The sequence below is a fragment of the Propithecus coquereli genome, unplaced genomic scaffold (assembly GCF_000956105.1).
Source record: "Propithecus coquereli isolate 6110/MARCELLA unplaced genomic scaffold, Pcoq_1.0 Scaffold24, whole genome shotgun sequence".
In the NCBI taxonomy this organism is placed as follows: Eukaryota; Metazoa; Chordata; class Mammalia; order Primates; family Indriidae; genus Propithecus; species Propithecus coquereli.
This window is the reverse complement of record NW_012147952.1, coordinates 7,458,683-7,478,215: the sequence shown is the minus strand read 5'-3', so window position 1 is coordinate 7,478,215 and position 19,533 is coordinate 7,458,683. Positions and strand designations below refer to the sequence as shown.

Genomic DNA, 19,533 nt, shown 5'->3' with positions numbered 1-19,533 from the left:
TTAGTGATTTTCATACTTATTAATAGATTTAAGAACAAACCTGAACTCTTAAAATCTTATTAAAAACTGGCTTTCGCCACTGATAAGCAAATGGAGGCCAACAATTTTGGAGAAAAATAAGGTCTTAGTAACCTTAGGTGACAGCTGTAATTTCTGAAAAATATTTACTTTTTAGCTTTATCTCAAGGAAAATGAAGAAGATGAGATAATAGAAAAGTGATCTCAGTTTGTTCTTTGTCCACTTTCTTTCAGCTGTCATTACCCTATGTATTTGGAAAATCAACTATGATATTCAGAAGAAAGGAATATTCAAACTTCTATGTACCTGAATATAGAAGATTTATTTTAGCATACGTAAATCTTACTTCTAGCTCCTTATCAGCATATACTTAACTCTTGGGAGAAAGAAATCACTGAGTTACTACTGCTATTTAAGACAGACATCGTGTTTCACATCAGGACTGAGGTGGAGAATGTGGTCAGCTTTTTAGCCTCCCTAAATCTGAATTTTACCCTGAAACTTCATTATTTCATTTGCAGTTTTATGAACTCCAGGGACAGGAGAAAACCATATTAAAATATTATTATAAAATCACATTTCAATGCTGGATATTGGTATATAGGGCTTTAGAATTCTTTTTACTATTAGAATTCACCAATTTTGACTGCATAGAAAGAAAACTCCAAAGTGTTCCAGAGGTGACTGATTGACCCATAAAGCATATTTCACTTCACAAAAACTGTGATCCTGAAATTTTTTTCTAAACATTTTATCCAACTTATATTCATTTCAAACATGTACAAAATTAGAAAAGGATCATTTGTAGAAAAATGAAATTGGCTGTAAGGAATAACACAATTATAATAGAACGTAGGAAAGTGTCATATAGCCAGATTGTACTTTTCTGATTAACAGATTATATTCTTATGATAAAATAATAAAATAGAAACAGAAAGTGAACATAAGTATTCTATGGGACTATATTCAAAGATTTACAGATTTTGGAGAGAAACAGTTTATCTACTATACAACTTATATATTCAGGACAAAAGCAAACATTATAAAAGTATAAAAATAGATAAAAAGATGCAAATACAATATATTTTGGTTGGAATTTCAAAGATGCTTTTTTTTTTTCTCTTTCCCCTTTACTTCGAAAGTTATAAATACTTTTGAAGCAGCATGTATTGTTGCACTTTTGATTTTTTGTTGTACAGTTAATGAACTCGAGAGTTTGGATGACTGGTGATCATCTATTTGGCCTTCCCATTCCTTTGTTTCTTCTTCTTTGATTAGTAAAGGTTTTCCTAGGGTTTGGCCGACAAGGTTACAGACTTCTTGAGCTTTGCGGCATGCATTCTCAACAGCAGCAAGGCAGGCCTGCCGTCTTAGGAATTAAATGCAGAGAGTATTAATATGACATTCAATGCTGTGGCAATGAATAGTTTTGTTTAAAGAATTGGTAACTTAGTTAAAGATGTGGTTAAACTTACCGAAGAGTCTCAACAGAACCTGGAGTATGATAGAACTGGGGTGGGCTGATGACAACAGAGCTATCTAGCTTTTCAACAAGAAAGTTACAAATATTTTGCATTTTTCCAAATTCAGTAAATGTAATGCAGACCTGTAAATGAAATGACACTTGATATTATTTTCGCATTTGATGTATTGTTTCAAAATTTTCTCTAAATGTGAGTAAAAAAAACCAGATTACGAGTATATATCGTTTTAGTATGTAACAGATTTTTTTAAAAAGCCTATTTGATAATTATAACTACATTAATATTTTGTTATTAAAGCTAATATTTTTGCTTATGAATTTTTAAATTTATCTAATATTGACTGGAACATTTTAAAATTCATTTTAAACCAGAGACTTTTTATGATATTGGAGGATTACCCTTCAACTTTATTATTTGGCTAAATTCTAACCTTGATAACTTTTCATGACTCCTTAGTCTAATCTACACTGTTAGCTTCCTGATTAGCAGTAATTACATCATACTTCACTGCTGTCACTGAGGTATGTTTCTTCTTCCAGTAGTTATTTTGAGATCCATATGTGGGAAGCTAATCTATTTCACTGTGTCCTCTGCCTTTAAATATGTGGAAGCAGTCCTTATGTTTAGCAATACTTTAAAACTGTAGTCTTTAAACTTTTCATGAAAGAGGACTAAACCTTTCTTCTAAAGAACTCTTACACAAGCTCAATATGTAAAACAAAAAAGTACAGGTACTGGAGAGTAAGCTGGAGTAGCAAAGAGAAAGAAAGATGTGAGATGACTTCATCTTACACAATGCAGAACAGCTGCCTTTAATCATGAATGTTATTCACTGAAGACTGATGTTCTATCAGGTGAATGTTTTTCATTGAAGACTAATGTTCTATCAGGTTTCAATACTAAGTATCAGTCACAGCAACAGGGAAGGGAGCAAAGATTAAATTTATCACCTTAAATTACAAGATTGGGTTACTCTAAAGCATGCAATTTTCTCTTGTAGTGAGCCAGTTTCTACTTTCTATTGAAAATCTTTCAAAAAGTAATTTTGTAAAGAACAGTCCATTCTGCTTCCATTTCACTACCACTACTTCTTTTCTTAATCTCTTATCTGCTTTTATATTTAATATCCCAAGAAAGCTTATGAAGTTACCAATGATCTCCTTATCTTCTCTTATGCTTCTTAACATTTGCTTTTTCACACTGCCAACGCTTTATTCCTGCCTATTCCCCATTTCCCAAATCCCTAGCTCCTTTGGCTTCCAAGACATTATTTTCATGGTACTCCCTTGACCAATCTTTTCTCTTTTTTCTATAATTTCCATTTCATTCCCCTATCCTTTATCCCTGGGCATGCAATATTTGGATTCCTATTCTTGTGGATCTCTCCTACCATCATAGTTTCTTTTCAGCTTTTTAAACTTCTTAGTATGGGAATTTTCAAACACACACAGAAGTAGAGTTAACAGTATAAAGCCGCGGTCCCCAATCTCTGGGCCACGGACCTGTATCAGTCCATAGTCTGTTAGGAACCAGGCTGCACAGCAGGAGCTGAGTGGCAGGTGAGTGAGCAAGGGAAGCTTCATCTGTATTTACAGCTGTTCCCCATCACTCACATCACCACCTGGGCTCCGCCTCCTGTCAGATCAGTGGCAGCATTAGATTCTGCATTATGGTGAGTTGTATAATTATTTCATTACATATTACAATAATAGAAATAAAGTGCACAATAAATGTAATGTGCTTGAATCATCCCCAAACCATCCCCTCACGCCCCAGTCCATGGAAAAATTGTCTTCCATGAAACCGGTCCCTGGTGCCAAAAATGTTGGGGACCACTGGCATAAAGAATCCCAGATATCCATTGTCACTTCATGGCAATTTTTATTTTATTTTTTGCATTTTACACACTAAACACATTCTTATTTTGTGGTAGAGTTCTAGCAATTTAATTTAATTTTATCTAGGAGACAGGGTCTCCAGGGTGGCCTTGAACTCCTGGGCTCAAGTGATCCTCCTGCCTCAGCCCCCAGTGTAGCTGGGACTGTAGGTGTGTGCCACTACCAAGCCAGTTCTGTTAATTTTGAGAAATGTATAGAGCTCTGTAACAACCATAACAAATATTTAGACTTGTTCCATCACCCCTCAAAATTCCTTCAAGTAATCCCTTTACTATCAATTTCTTTCCCAACTTCAAAACCCTGGCAATGATTAATCTGTTCTCCATTGCTACAGATTTGTCTTTGTCAGAATGTCATATAAATGGAAACACACAGTATATAGCCTTTTGAGACTCACTTCTTTACTAAGCATAATGCATCTGCAATTCATCCATGTTGTTGCATAATAGTTTGTTCCTCTTATGCTGAGTAGTATTCTGCTATGTGGATGTAACCACAGTTGGAAAAACATTTAGATTGCTTTCAGTTTGGGGCTATTATGAATAAAGATTTATCAAGACTTGTTTTACGATCCAGAATATAGTCTATCTTGGCAAATGTTCCATGTGCACTTGAAAGGAATGTGTAGGAAGATGTTTTTAGATTGAGTGTTCTATATATATCAAGCAGGTCAAATTGGTTAAAAGTGTTATTCAAATATTATATTCTTGCTGATTTTGTCTACTGGTTTTATTAATTATTGAAAAGAGGGTATTGAAATCTTCCACTAAAACTGTAGACTTAATTCTCTTTGCAGTTCTATCATTTTTGCCTGAAGTATTTTTAACCTTTGTTATTAGGTATTTAAGTATTTAGGATTGTATGCCCTATTGATTAATGGACTCATTTATCATTATGAAATGATGTTTTTTATCTGTGATAATATTCTTTGCTCTGAAATCTACTTTGTCTGATATTATTATAGCCACTTCAGCTTTCTTTTGATTCATGTTAGCATGGCATATCTTTTTTTATCCCATTACTCTTACTAATTTATGCCTTCATACTTAAAGTACACTACTCTCAGGAAGCATAAAGGTGGAGTTTACTTTTTTATACAATCTAAAATATCTGCCTTTTAATAAAGGTATTTAGACCATTCACATTAAATGTGATTGTTGACATGGTTAATTTAACCCTGTGATCTTGCTGTTTATTTTCTATTTGTTTCTTCTTTGTTCCCCCTTTTCTCATTTTATATCTTCTTTTGTATTATATTTTTATTATTCTATTGTATATCCTTCATTGGCTTATTAGCTATAATTTGTTGTTATCATAGTATTTGCTTTATTATAGGATACATGTTTAACTTACCACAATCTACCTTAAAAAGATATCATACCATTTCTCATAAGAACTTTACAACATTGTACTTCTATATTTCCCTTCCTGACCCTTGTGCAATTGTTGTTATATATTTTTATATATGTTATGATCCCTATAGTTCATCGTTATCACTTTGTTTAAATAACTTTTTGTGTAAATATGGAGAGTTTTAAAGAGATTTATATAAGAAAAATATCATATATTAACCCACATAGTTACCATTTTCAGTACTCTTTATTCCTTTGTGTAAAGTCGTATTTCTTTCTGGTATCATTTCCTTCGGCCTAAATGATGTCACTTAAATTTCTCATAGTGCAGGTCTACAAGTAATGAATCTTTCAGCTTACTGAAAAGGTCTTTAATTGGCCGTTGTTTTTGAATACTATTTTTGCTGGATATAGAATTCTAGGTTTATAGGTTTTTTTTTTCCCTTTCAGTACTTTAAAGATGTTGCTCCCCTGTCTCCTCCCTTGCATTATTTTCAACAAGAAATCTGTTGTCTTGTTTTTGTTCCTTTGTACATAACATGTCTTTTTCCTCTGGCTGTTTTAAGATTTATTACTGGTTTTGAGCAATGTGATTATAGTGTGCATTAGTATATTTTTTTGTATTTCGAACCAACCAAAAACTGACACAGATGTCAGAATTAAAAGACAAGGTCATTTAAAGTTATTATAACTGTAATTCACATGCTCAAAAGTTAAGTAGACACATGGAATATTAATATAAAAAGACTCAACGGAACTTCTAGAGATGAAAACTACAATGTATGAGATAAAAAAATACACTGAATAGAATTAACAGGAAATTAGACATTAAACAAGACAAGCTTAGTAAACCTGAAAACACAGCAATAAGAACTATCTAAAATAAAACACAAAAAAAGACATACAAATGAACCAGTGAGCTGTGGAACAATTTCAAGTAGCCTAATAGACATATAATTGGAGTCCCAAATGGAGAGGAGAATAGGGGACAAGAAAAATATGTGGAGAAATAATGACCAAAAAGTTTCCAAACTTGATGAGAATTATAAATCCACAGATACAGAAAGTTCAGCTAACCCTAAGCACACTTAACACGAGACCTACCCTCTTAACAAATTTTTCAGTGTACAGCATTGTGCTAACACAGGCACTATGTTGTATAGCAGGCATCTAAAACTTATTCATTTGGATAACTGTAACTTTATACCCACAGAATAAATTGTGTGGGTTCTGGCCCACGGAGCCCTATACAAAATATAATCAGATCCTCTTTTAAGAAATTTGAATATAAAACATTAAAAAGGTAAGTAAAGCAGAAGAAAGAGGAACAGACTTTAGCCAAATCCTCATTTAGTCATGTTTTAAAACAAGCAGCTCTAATGCTCTCTTCTGCACCTGGAAGGTCAGTCCCTAGAACAACTCAGTGATCTGAATAACATTCGTTTTCCATGAAGCTTGGCTATGTCGTTGCTGGGGCTGTTTCCTTTTCCTCTTTACTCCTTGTGTATCCTCAGAATAAACCTCCTCAACTAAGATGATCTGCTTCTATCTATGTTCATTACAATCTGAAGTCTAAACAGGTAATAACTACTGAAGGAGTACTATAACATACTCCCAGCTTTTAACCTCTATAATTTGGAATCTTACAAGACTGCACTTCATCTTGTTTTGAAAGGTGTTTTTCAGTCCTCAGTACTACAAAGGAACTTTTGCCAAATGGTCTCTAAAATCATAATGAGTACTTAAAAAAATCCTTGAGATAATTTAATTTTAAGTTGAAAAAATCACAAAATGATTAAAGTCTGCACTGGGGCAACAAACAAACATTGTGGAAATCACTATTTCAAGAGATAAGAATCTAGGGTTCCAATTTTCATTCTAATTCTTGATATATGACCTTTGAGAATTCTGGGCCTGTGTTATTTGAACCTAAGATCACTCCCTTAAAACCAGAAAAATAATATATGCTTGTAGACAGGATCAGGTGATTTCTGGAGGTATTTTCTACCTCTAAAGACAGAGATTCTCTCATTCAACAAACAAGATTCAACTATAACACACTCTTCCTTGTTTCCTGGGACAAAGAGGGAGCATGGATTAAGTACATACCCCAAAATGTTTGGAATCAGAAATGGATAGCAGTCCTGCAATCCAACCACAACTAGAACATACTCTAATTTCATAAAATCCCGATCATCAAATCTTTAAAGATAAATAAAAGTAGGAACTAAATGTTATTAATTGGGTGTACTGAAAATAGTTTTGTTCTTTTTAATTTGTGTAAAGGTTGAGTGGTTTTTATTAAATAATACTTACCACAACACAGTAAAATTACACTACCAAACAAAAGAATGTTGAAAAATGTTTCAATCTTTCATGTTACCACTTTATCCATTTGCTTTTTATCTGTAAAGAAATTTCTCTCCTCTAGTGTTTCCTACTTACTAGGTGATATTACTAAATTTTATTCAGGTGGCAATTAACTATTTCCCACTTGCTATTTTTATTCAATTTAAATAATTTCTCTTAAATTAATCTCATTAATTTTAAAAGCTCAAACAGATATATAACACCACAACGATTTTTAGAAAAATAATCCTTTATCAATATCAAGAGAAGCATTTCTCCTGTTCATTTCAGTTCAAGAATAAAAATAAACGACAAATCATCCCCACAGAGTCATGCTGGTTCCAATTATTTAAGTCTATACCTCTGCTTCCATATGATAAGCATTTTCCACTCTTCTAAAATCCTTTGTCACAGTCACATTTTCTGCCTGAAACAGAAAGTCCAAGAGTGATTACTAGATGTTTGACACTAAATGCAACTACTGTATGACATAAATTAGAAACCTGAAATTATTAAAATCAGGAAGATAGAAAGTATGAAAAAAGAACTGCTTTGCCTAATGTTTTAAAACTTTCCTAAAAGTGACATAAAATAATCAGAAACCTACAAATAGCTGCTTAAAATTTCATGGTAATTGTCACTCCATTTAATTTTCACATTAGCGTATAAAGAAAGTATGGATTTAGGGTGATATATATGAGCAATTATTTGTACATAGAGCATACTTGAGTTTGAGTTTTTAAGATGTTTAATTATAAATAATTTAATATAAATTTACTGTGTACCTATCACATGGAACTTTGGGCAAGTTACTCAGTTTTCTGAGCCTCAGTTTCCACATTTATAAAAGAAGGTAGAATATAGAACTATGTGCACCATATAGAACTGTTTTGAGCATTTAATGAGAAGTTGTATATAAAGGACTTGGCATAGAGAAGGCACTCAGCAAAGTAGATGCTGTACTATTATGATATAAATGTTCCTTGAAAATACTGGATCTGAGCCAGTTTGTTTTTAGAAAAGTAATATTAATACTTTTTAATTCTCAGGGTAAATACAGGGTACATAATTCTGATAAAGTTAAATTTCTTATTTACTTTTGAAAAGGGTTTTTGAATTCGGTGAAACTCAGTGAAATTCAGTTGTCAGCTACTCTCATCCTTGGGAATAAGTAAAACTTATATTTTATATAATTTTTTTGTATCTCAAAATATATGCTTAATAAATATATAATGATTTTATGCCAAACAATAATTTAATTATAAGCTATTTTGCAGGGGATATGGCTGCATCTAAATTTTAAGATATAAACTAATTATAGGTAGCTTATGCTATCCAGAAAATTTCTAAAAAGCTTTAACCTGAGTATTTGAAGTTCCAGTTATAGATCTGATGTGTCACTCCCATGAAAATATTAATGCCATTTTTATTATAAAGGTAATACCTGCACATTAGAGAAAATTTAGAATACAGATAAGTACAAAACAGTACCGTAGCCTCCCCTTATCCACAGGGGCTATGTTCCAAGAGCCCCAGTGGATGCCGGAAACCATGGACAGTACCAAACCATGTATATACTGTGTGTTTTTGCTCAGATAACTGAGACAGTTACTAAGTAACTAATGTGCAGTTAGAATATACAGCATGGATATGCTGGACAAAACGATGATTCACATCTCAGGTAGGATGGAGCAGGATGCTGCAAGATTTCATGGTGTTACCCAGAATGGTGTGCAATTTAAAAGCATGAATTATTTCTGGAATTTTCCATTTAATATTTTTAGACTGAGGTTGACTGCAGGTAACTAAACTGTGGATAAGGGGGGACTACTGTTCTGTATATAGTGCTTGTAATCAGCTTTTTTCACTTGAGTAACAAGAAACTTTTCTGTTATCTACTATTCTTTAATGGCATGTAAACATATTTCTTCCTTTTTTTGGATATCTCTTTTTTCAATTTTTTCCCCTCACTTTACTTGATAAACACATATAAAACTTCTGAAAAAAAAATTACTAGAGAAATAATTTTAGAAAGGTAGTTGGAAAGAAAAGTATCCTTTATTGCTTTTTGTTTTTAATAGTTTTTTTTAAAATAAAAATAACACATATTAAAGAAAATCTAATATTAGAGAAAAGAACAAGAAAGTAATTATGTCTGCAAGCCCTATTGCTGTTAATATTTTAGTAAACATTTTACTAAACCATCTATCAATACATAAAAACATATCTAGATTTTTGCACAGACTTTTTCATAAAATTATATTCTATATACTGTTCTGAACTTTTTAAAATAAACTTTTGGAATAATTTTAAATTTATAAAAAAGTTACCAAGATAGTATAGAGTTCCCACATACCTCAGTTTCAGACTTCTTTGATATTATTATCTTATATTACTGTAGTAAATTTTTCAAAACTAAAAAGCCAACATTGGTCCATTACCATAAACTAAACTCCAAACTTTATTTGGATTTCACCAGTTTTTCCATTAATGTCCTTTTTACTACCTAGGATCAAATCCATGATACTGCATTGCATTAATTCATCATGTCTCCTTAGTCTTCTCTGGTCTTGATGATTTCTCAGTCTTCTCTTATTTTTCATGACACTGAAAGTTTTGGTCATGTATTTTGAAGAACATCCCTCACTTTGGGTTTTTTTGACATTTTGTTATGATTAGACTGTGGTTATAAGTTTTAGGAAAGAATACCACAGGTGAAATACCTTTGTCATCACAACACATCATGCAGTACATGATATCCACATGACATTACTCATGATGTTAACGTTGGTCACTTGGTTAAGGTAGTGTTTGTCAGGTTCCTCCACTATAAAGTTACTATTTTTCCCTTTCCATGTTTTATTAATTAGCGGCAAGTGACTAAGTATGGTCCACACTCACTCAATATATACTACTTTATTTTGTTGCTCAAATTGTTTTAGCTTTGGCCTTTGGGATTTCTTTCAGGTTAGCTCTTTTATCCCTTTGACATACCCCCATCCTTTATTTTTTGAGCACTTCTTTACTTTCTGGTATAAGATGCTACAGGCTTATGTAGTTTCCCTGCCCTGCCCTAGAATCAATCATTTCTCCAAGAAGCACAGTACCTTTTCTTTGAGATTGGTATTTAGAACAGGATCTGAATGTTGAGACTGCTCACTGCTACTGGGATGTCATTCCTTCTATTAGTCCTTCTCAGTGGACAGAGCTAGGTCTTACACACACACACACACACACACACACACACACACACACACACACATATTTTATACATATATATATATATACACATATTTTATATATACACATATATAGTATATATAAAATACCAATGTACATATACATATACATTATTTCTGTAGCTTTCCACCTATATATAAACAAAGCTAAACATGATTTCACACTGATGTTTCCAACTCTAATTCAGAATCACAGAATTCACTCTAACCTTCACTTCCTATCTGTAACTTCCCTCTCCAGTAGTGAGAAACCTGGCTCCCACCATCCATTATCCACTTACTTATTTGTTCAATCCCAGTATACATGTAAAGTGGTTTCAGAATTAACTAGTACCCCCTTGCAAAACAAATTTACCAATTGGAGTATAGGGTTTATGTAGCTTTCATTTTTATCCTTACAGCCTCCAGTCAAAACATCATTATCTAGTTACTTAGGACACTCCTTCCCTGTCCCCTTCAGTGCAGTTATGTAACTCATTTGGGGTAGACTTGGGTTCATTTGTTGCACTCTAAATTCTATCCTGGGATTGATCCTCTGATAGCCTCTTTAATGCCTTTTTTCTCAGTTTGCATACATTAGTGTTTATTTTTTGTGATTTTACAGCTCTATGGGCTTTGAAAAATGTATACATTCATGCACCCGCAATCCCAGTACCACAGAGAATAGTTGTTTCACCTGAAAAGTTCCTCCATGCATACCCAATAGTCAACCACTCTCCCCTCCAATAACCCGTCAACCCTGATCTGTTTTCAGTCCCCATAGTTTTGCCTTTTCCAGAATATCATATGAATGGAGTCATAAAATATAAACCACTTGGGTCTGGCTTCTTTCACTTAGTAATATGCATCTAAGATTCACTCATGTTGTTCTGTTAATCAATTCTCATACCTTTTTATTGCTGAATAATAAATACTCTTTTGCACAGTTTGTTTATCCATTCCCCTGTAGAAAGACACCTTGGCTACTTACAGTTTTGGAAATTATGAATAAAGCTACTATAAATATTTGTGTGCAAATTTTTATATGAAATTAAGTTTTCAATTCACTTGGATAAATTACCCTGGAGTGCTGGTTTCCATGGTAAGTCGACTTTTAACTTTGTAAGAAACTGTAAGACTATCTTCCAAAGTGGCTGTATCATTTTGCAATCCCATCAGCAATGAATGAGAATTCCTGTTGCTCTGCACCCTTCCCAACATTTGATATCATCAGTGTTATTGGATTTTAGCCATTCTAATAGGTACATAGTGGTGTCTTGTTGCATTGTGGTTTTAATTTCCATTTCTCTAATGACAAGTAATGTTGAACATTTTTTCATGTGTTTATTTGCCATCTGTATATATTCTTTGGTGGTCTGTTCAGATAATTTGTGTATTTTTTATTGAGCTGTTTGTTTTCTTATCGTTGCATTAAGAGTTTTATATTCTTGATACAAGTCCTTTATCAGATACATAATTTACAAATATTTTTTCCCAGTCTGTAGATTGCCTTTTCATTTTCTTAACAATGTCTTCATAAAGCAAGTTTTTAATTTTGATAAAGTACAACCTATCTGTCTATTTGTTTGTTTCATGGATTGTGCTTTTGGTAACAAAAGATGAGCATACCAAATCCAAAAACCTGAAATCTGAAATGCTCCAAAATCCAAAATTTTTTGAGCACCAAAATGATACTTGGATTTTTGGATTTGGGATACCCAACCTCTATATCTAAAAACTCATCTTCGATCCTAACGCCACTTAGATTTTCTTCCATACTTTCTTCTAGAATTTTTTGTTTTACCATTGGGAAAGGCAATCTCACACATACAGTCTTTTGACCCCCACTCAGTTGCCTAAGAATGGGCCTTGGCCCTGGAACACTTCCTTACCAAGAGATAAAATGTCCTCACAGCTTGTGCTGGGCTTGTTTTCTTGCATGGAATCTTTTCCCATTTTAGACTCAACATGTCCTTCTTTGTTCTGCTTAAGCATGTATCTTACGGCACCTGTCCAACCTCACTGCTATGTCTGTCCCCTGCAGGGAGGAGATAGGGTCCTTCTGTTGTAGCACAAGAGGCAGGCATACAGATCAACTTCCCTGCATTAGCTGCCAGGAGGGACCTGCTGGCCACAGAGGACTGATGCCTACTAATGAAATAGATCTTGCTCTGTCTCTTTTCTAAGTGAATAAAGTATTGTTCCATCCAGTGCTTGACTGCACTATGTTTTCTTGGTGACTCTAATATCAAAATACAGTGGGCAAAAGTGCTTAGACTTCTATCCTGATAATAGGCAACAGATATCACTTGCTCAATATTGATCCATTCTGAACAAATTTTTGTATAAGGTATGAGGTATGTGTGGAGGTTCACTTTTTGTATATGGACATTCAACTGTTACAGCACCATTTGTTGAAAAGACTTCATTCTCTACTAAATTTCCTTTACATTATTGTCTTTCTCTCTGAAAAATAAAACAGTCTTAGAAGCAGTAAAATACTTACATGATTTAGCCAGTGAATTGTAAAGGCAAGTGTGTACAGGGTGGGGAACCTGTGGCCTTGGGGCCACATGTGGCCTTCTGGATCCTTGAGTGCAGACTTTTGAGTAAATCTAAATTTTAATAAAGGCATTTGTTCTGTGAAGTTTGGATGTGGTTGAGGGACTGTGCTTAAGTATCTGGAGGGCCACATCTTGAGGCTGCAGGTTCTCCACCCAGAAGTTTTTAACAGAGCCAAAGTTTCTAACAAACTAACAGAACTGCAACCAGAACAATGATTAGCATTCTTTCTCTGCTTGATTGCTGTGCCTTCACCAAAGGCAACTCTAGCTCAACTTTAATTCTCTGGGTTTCCTGTGAATAAAAAAAAAAATGAAGAAAATAGCCAATTACCAAATACCCCTGCCTGCTTCACCCATCCTTCCTCGAAACCACTCAACACAAGCCGAAAACCTTTAAGAGGATCCTCCCTTATTCCCTGTTTCTGAAACACTTCTAAGGTCCTTTGGGATGCATTCTTCTTTGCTGCATCATGCTAAATAAACCTAACTTTGCTTCACTATAGATATACTCCTGGTGGTCTGGCTGCTGGGTTCCCACATAGTGTATGAGATCTCTTGCTTATCTATAGGGCAGTGGTTTTTGAGCAGAGGCTGATTCTGACCCCCAACGGACATTTGAAAATGTCTAGAAACATTTTTGATTGTCACAATGGGGAAAGGGGAGTACACTACTGTCATGTAGTGAATAAACAAGGTGATCAAGTGTCCCTGTTAACCTGGAACTAAGAAAGTTCCTGAGACTTGGGCCTGCCAGTTTTAAAACTTGAGCAGTTCCAGGTATATGGAGACATGTTGGTCATGAAGGAAGATACAGGTAAGGCCAAGAGAACTGCATCAAAATACATACAGCCTTGACCATATCATACCTGAAAGTCCATATTACAATTTACACTTTTCAGTTATGTAAAACAGTAATTTTTATTTTTAAAGGCAGTTTGAGATAGGTTCTTGCACATGGAGTAAGGGAAAGACAGACTTCAATAAATGGCCTCAGTACCACTACTTATCTATTAACAGAAAACAAAACCCTTATCCCATACCAAAGTAAAATCCAAGCACAGTGTAAATATTTAATACACTATCAACAGTTCCTAAAGATTCTAGGAAATGTTAGTTAATAGCTATATAGCCTTAGGCTTTGGAAGGACCCAATAAGCATCACATAATAGGCAGAAAACATGCAGAAAAAATTAAAAAATTTATTTATATAAAACTTTAAAATTTTGAGTATATAATACTTTAAGTTATATGACAAAATAAAAAACTGGGAAACTTTTTTTGCAATATATGACAAGTTATTGATCATCTTAATTTTTAAGTGGGTGGCCCAGTGGAGATCAGGGAATCCCCAAGGGCCTGGCCTGACCCCCTTTCTTCCCAGGCCACCTCTAACCACTGAACATGCTACCTTTTGTGCAACTAAGCTAAACCAAGGATTTCCATGATGATCGTTGGGGCCTGATGGTCTTGAGATGAGGAATCTTAGGAGGAGATAAAGAAGACCTAAAAGATTGCTATTACAAATTAATAAAGATGATAGAAAAATGGGCAAAGTATTATGAACTGGAAATTTACACAAAAAAGTTTAACTTCAAATGTTCAAAAAAAGAAATAACAGTATCATTTTTTGAACTACTGCACTGGCAAAATTAAAGAAAAAAATAATGCCTACTCTGCCACATGGTAAAAGTATAAACTTATCTTCCTAGAGTATAATTTTTCATAAGCCTTCAAAGATGCATAACCCAGGAATTAATGTCCAAACATTACCAGATCAGTATCTCCCTAATGTGAAAACCTGAAATGCTCCAAGATCTGAAACTTTTTGAGCCCTGACACGATGCTTAAAGTAAATGCTAACTGGAACATTTCAAATTTTGGATTTCTGGATTAGGAATATTCGATCGGTAAGCATATATGGAAATATTCCAAAACCCCCCAAAATCCAAAATCTGAAACAGTCTTGGTCCCAAGCATTTTGGATCAGGGATACTCACCCTGTAATTAAGGAGATGCATAAACATATAACTACAATGACATTCATCTTGTCACTTTTTTTTTTTTTTTTTTTAGACAGAGTCTTGCTCTGTTGCCTGGGCTAGAGTGCTGTGGCGTCAGGCTAGCTCACAGCAACCTCAAACTCTTGGGCTCAAGCAATCCTTCTGACTTAGCCTCCCGAGTAGCTGGGACTACAGGAATGTGCCACCATGCACAGCTAATTTTTTCTATATATTTTTAGTTGTCCAGCTAATTTCTTTCTATTTTTAGTAGAGACGGGGTCTCACTCTTACTCAGGCTGGTCTCAAACTCCTGACTTTGAGCAATCCTCCCACCTCAGTCTCCCAGAGTGCTAGGATTACAAGCGCGAACCACCACGCCTGGCCATTGTTACCATTTTTAATAATGAAAAACTGTAGCTAAGCATATGTTCAATCTGTTCCTACTACTTCCCATCTAAATCTGGGTACCCCTAGAAACAGATCCTAGGACAAGGATTTGTATACAGTTAATTTTGAAGGTGATCTCAAAAAACAAAAGGAGGGGAGTCGGAAGCAAGACAGACAAGGGAAGAAAGTCACTAAAGGGTGTGTTGTCAAGCAAATTACCACTGTGGGTAACTCAAATTTAATCCTGCAGAGAAACTCTGAGAACCAGAGTAAAACACGTGCCTCAGAATTATTCTACCCAAGGGGTGAGAAAGAGGGGATCTCTTTCCATTCACTTCCCTCAGTCATTCCAGTTCCACATGGGCCTTCAGTTAAAGGTTGATAGGGTTGGGGAACGGGATATTAGTTCCCTGGCACTACTGGATGGCCCCACTTGTAGGCAGAGTGGATTCCCGCAGCCAGGGAAAACTTTCACTTTCAGCCAAAGAATTCACAAATGTTGGCAGATGGAAGTTGGGACTGCATGCACACAAATGTGAAGTGCCAAGAGATATAAGTGGAGGGTATCAATAGCATCTGCTACCTAAAACCTCAATCACCCACTGCCAAGAGAATAAAGCACCAACATCCTGTAGCGGTCAAGAGCATGGGCTTTGAGGTCAAATTTCTTGGTCAGAGTCTACATTTTGCCACTTCCCAGCTGTATGACCATGGGCAAGCTATCAGCCAATAATCACTCTGGTCCTGAGAGTTCTCATTTATAAAACAGCCCCACCCTCATGATCTAATCACTTCCCAAAGGTCCCACCTCCAAATACCATCACACTGAGAAGTTAGGTTTCAACATATGAATTTTTGGGGGACACATTTAGTCCACTGCAAGAACCATACGTCTTGATATTTCATCATTATATATAGAAAGTTCTCTTCTGCTGCTCCTGTGGACACAGTATTTCCTGATGGTGGTGTCATGGTGGTTGAGGTGGTCTGTTATGAAGCAAAAAGTAGAGAAAGGGTCTCTCTTTTGGTTTCACTCTGTTAGTGGAATCCTACAATAATGTTCCTAACACAATATGTTAAAAGAGTTCACAAAACTGTCCTTTCAGCATTCACTCATAGTCCTCTTTTGCGCTAGAACTTAGACATACATCCTGCGTGATGGAAGCAATTTTGTGGAAGGGAGGATCAGACATTGTGAGGTCATTTTATGCCTATAATAGGAGAGAAGAGAAAATAAAGGGAAAGCAGGGATGTCAGGGTAATTCTTGCTAGTATTCACCAGACACCAAATCTGCTAGCACTTTGATTTTGGACTGCCCAGCCTCCAGGATTATGAGAAATAAATTTCTGTTGTTTGGAGGCTACCTACTCTATAGTATTTCAATATAGCAGCCCAAATGAACTAAGATAATATTATGGTAAGTGCTATTTAGAAATGAACAGTGATAGGGAATGCTTAACATTTGTTGGTTGAATGAATATATACTACTTAGAACTTTAAAATATTTCTTATATGAAAACAACATTAAAGTAAGGGTTACTTTCATACAAGCTCATAAATATATGATCTATAATATAGCTGAACTAATAGTTTATTCATTTTTTTCTATTATTCTTTTAAAAGGCACTTTCTGAGTAGACATTATGTATGTAATGTGTATGAAACATAACCCATGAATGCAAAAGAAGACAAATGGTCTCTGCTCTGGAGAGGTTTACAATATGGAGGAGAGATAAAGAAATCAAGAATTATAATACAGGGTGATAAGTTTTACTGCAAGTGTGGAGTGGAGTGTTGTATGGCAGAGATTAGTATTATGTTAGGAACAAAATGCCAAGAAGGTGAGCTTGGGCTGATTCTTAAAGGAAAAACCAACAGAAGTCAGCTAGCAGAGAGGGAAGAGAGATGATAGGAAATGAGGGTAGAGAGTTAGAGGCTCCATCTATTAAGCAAAGGAGTTTGGATTATGAAGAGCCCTTTAAGCAGGGGAGTGATGTTTATAAACCTCCCAACCCAAGATTCCAAAGTTTAAAATGAATAAGGGGTCTGTAAAGACCCCTAGAAACAGATCCTAAGACAAGGATTTGTATACAGTTAATTTTGAAGGTGATCTCGAAAAACACAAAGCAGGGGAGTGGGAAGCAAGACAGAGAAGGGAAGAAAGTCACATAATTCATCCTGAAAAGTAATATAAATAATATTTTGTATTATCCGCTGAACAAATTATCTTTTTTATCACTGCTTTCCTCCACTAGCACAGATAATTGGGAGGGTATTGTTCTTTCTGTGTTTTGCCTTGAACACTGACTCTTGATTTAATCACTGTAGGTTAGACTTTGTAATTTATTTTGTTTTATATATCAGAAGTTAGAGCCATGTGAGCTCACTTTACATTTAATGTAAATGACTTAATTTGTTACATTATTCAAATAGGACTGCAGAACTGGCAGCAGTTTTTTAAGGAAATATTTTTCTACATATTAAATGCACTTTTGTTATTTATAATTAGCATTTGAATTTTTCTAAATTGTAAAATCTTTTTCCAAATGACTTTTTAATAACTCTTATGTTTGTAAGTGCAATGTAAATATATTTTCTTACTAAAATAAAGACTTGCTCTTTGGGAGTATGGCATTTCAATAGACTGGGAAGCAAGACTGCACTTTTAACAACTTAATATTACCCTGGATAAATCATAACTCCAGTTTTTAGGGTCTTTTTCTGTAAAATGAGGAAATTCAGACAGTTGACTTCTATGGTTTCTAATTTTCTTTCATTCTAATTATCTGGAGCCTGGTATAGTTGGAAACAACCTAGATTTTGGTTTCAGTAATACATGAGTTTAGATACTGCCCTGGCTAAAGTTCGGAGCATCATTTAGCCTCTTCAAATCCAGACAATGGGGATATTAAAACATGTCTAACAGGGCTATTGTGCACATTAAATAAGGCTGGTTCATTTTTCTCCCTTTCCTTATAAGTAGGCTTAAAGTAAGATTTGTTTAGTGATTTATCTTACGGACATCTCTGGTAAGTAAGTAGAAGTATTTCATATATGTCATATTGACAATACTGGGTTAGTTTTTTTATTTTTGAAGTTAAAACTAAATAAAGCTGGAAACATTTTATGCGAATCCTTATAAAATGAAAATGGATGCAACCTCTTCCCCACTCCCCAAAGTTACTGTTTGTGTAAAATACTGACGAACCATTCCATGCAAAGCTTTACATGGTTGGGAGGAAGCAAGTCGTGCTCTTCACTTACCAGTTCCACGGTGCAGAATAAAAGCAAGACAAAAAATACTTAGTGTCCAGTACTGACTTGGGCAAGCATTTACATCTAACATTTCAAGTTTAACATTTCATCATTTCAAGTTGAAAAACAAAATCATTCCAGAAAATACCGCCAGATAACCTACCTAATTTGCATTCTTTTATTTTTCAAGTTCACTGCAGCCAATAATGCTTTCATCTAGGAGAAGGATAGGTCAAAGATTCACTTTGCCAGGTCCTCTAGTCCTGGAATACCGATGCGACAAAGCCGTCCTAAACGCTCAAGACCCTCCACACCTCCACCTCCCCTCAAGGGGCTCTTACGGGCCAGACCATCTGCTGACCTTTCTGTGCCTTGTGGTTTATAGTTCCTCTCCCGCAGAACTCTTACCTGCAGACCTTGCTGCTGGAGGCTCTGCGTGATGTAGTCTAGACGGCGGCAAACGCTCTTTTTGGCTTCTGCCGCTGCCTCCTTAGTGCTGCTCACTCGCACTGTCACCTGCGCCCTGTTCGGGCCAGCAGACAACTCTGCGGTGCCGCTTACGTGTACCTCGCGGGTTGCAGTTTGGGTCTGTGCTGAGGACAGATGGCGACGGAGACCAGGTAGTGTCTCTGTGCCCGAAACCAGATTGTTCTCCCGGCCCCGGTCAGCCCAGGGAACCAGTTCCACGAACACCCGCGACGGAGGGGTCTGTTGCAGAGACATAGCTATGGCAGCTGGGTTTCCATAGTAACTCCAGGCCGACGGTGGCCGAAGGGGCCAAAGCGCGCCAGGGCTTGTCTGTGAGCGGCGCAAAGGATGCTGGGATGCGTTTGGAGGCCCCGGAGCTTCTGAGGGCGCGAACTGCGACTTGTATCATGGGAGATTTTGCCGCAACTCTTTTACCACACGCCGGCTGAGCGCGTTAAAGTTTTTGACGTGTTTACCTTATGGGTCAAAAATCTTAGCGGGCTTTTTCTGTGGCCCCCTTCTCAGTGACCTCCGCACT

The 19,533-nt window shown here is 35.5% G+C and overlaps 1 protein-coding gene across 1 annotated transcript; it reads right to left on the bottom strand.

The window, feature by feature from the left end:
- Positions 1-1,040: 1,040 nt before the first annotated feature.
- Positions 1,041-19,266, bottom strand: IRAK1BP1 (interleukin-1 receptor-associated kinase 1 binding protein 1). Its single transcript, XM_012646078.1, has 4 exons — positions 18,936-19,266; positions 7,464-7,529; positions 1,495-1,625; positions 1,041-1,388 (listed from the first exon to the last, which is right to left on the bottom strand). The coding sequence occupies exons 1-4, from the start codon at positions 19,248-19,250 to the stop codon at positions 1,118-1,120; spliced, it is 783 nt and encodes a 260-aa protein (XP_012501532.1). The 5' UTR covers positions 19,251-19,266; the 3' UTR covers positions 1,041-1,117.
- Between the last annotated feature and the right edge of the window lie 267 nt (positions 19,267-19,533).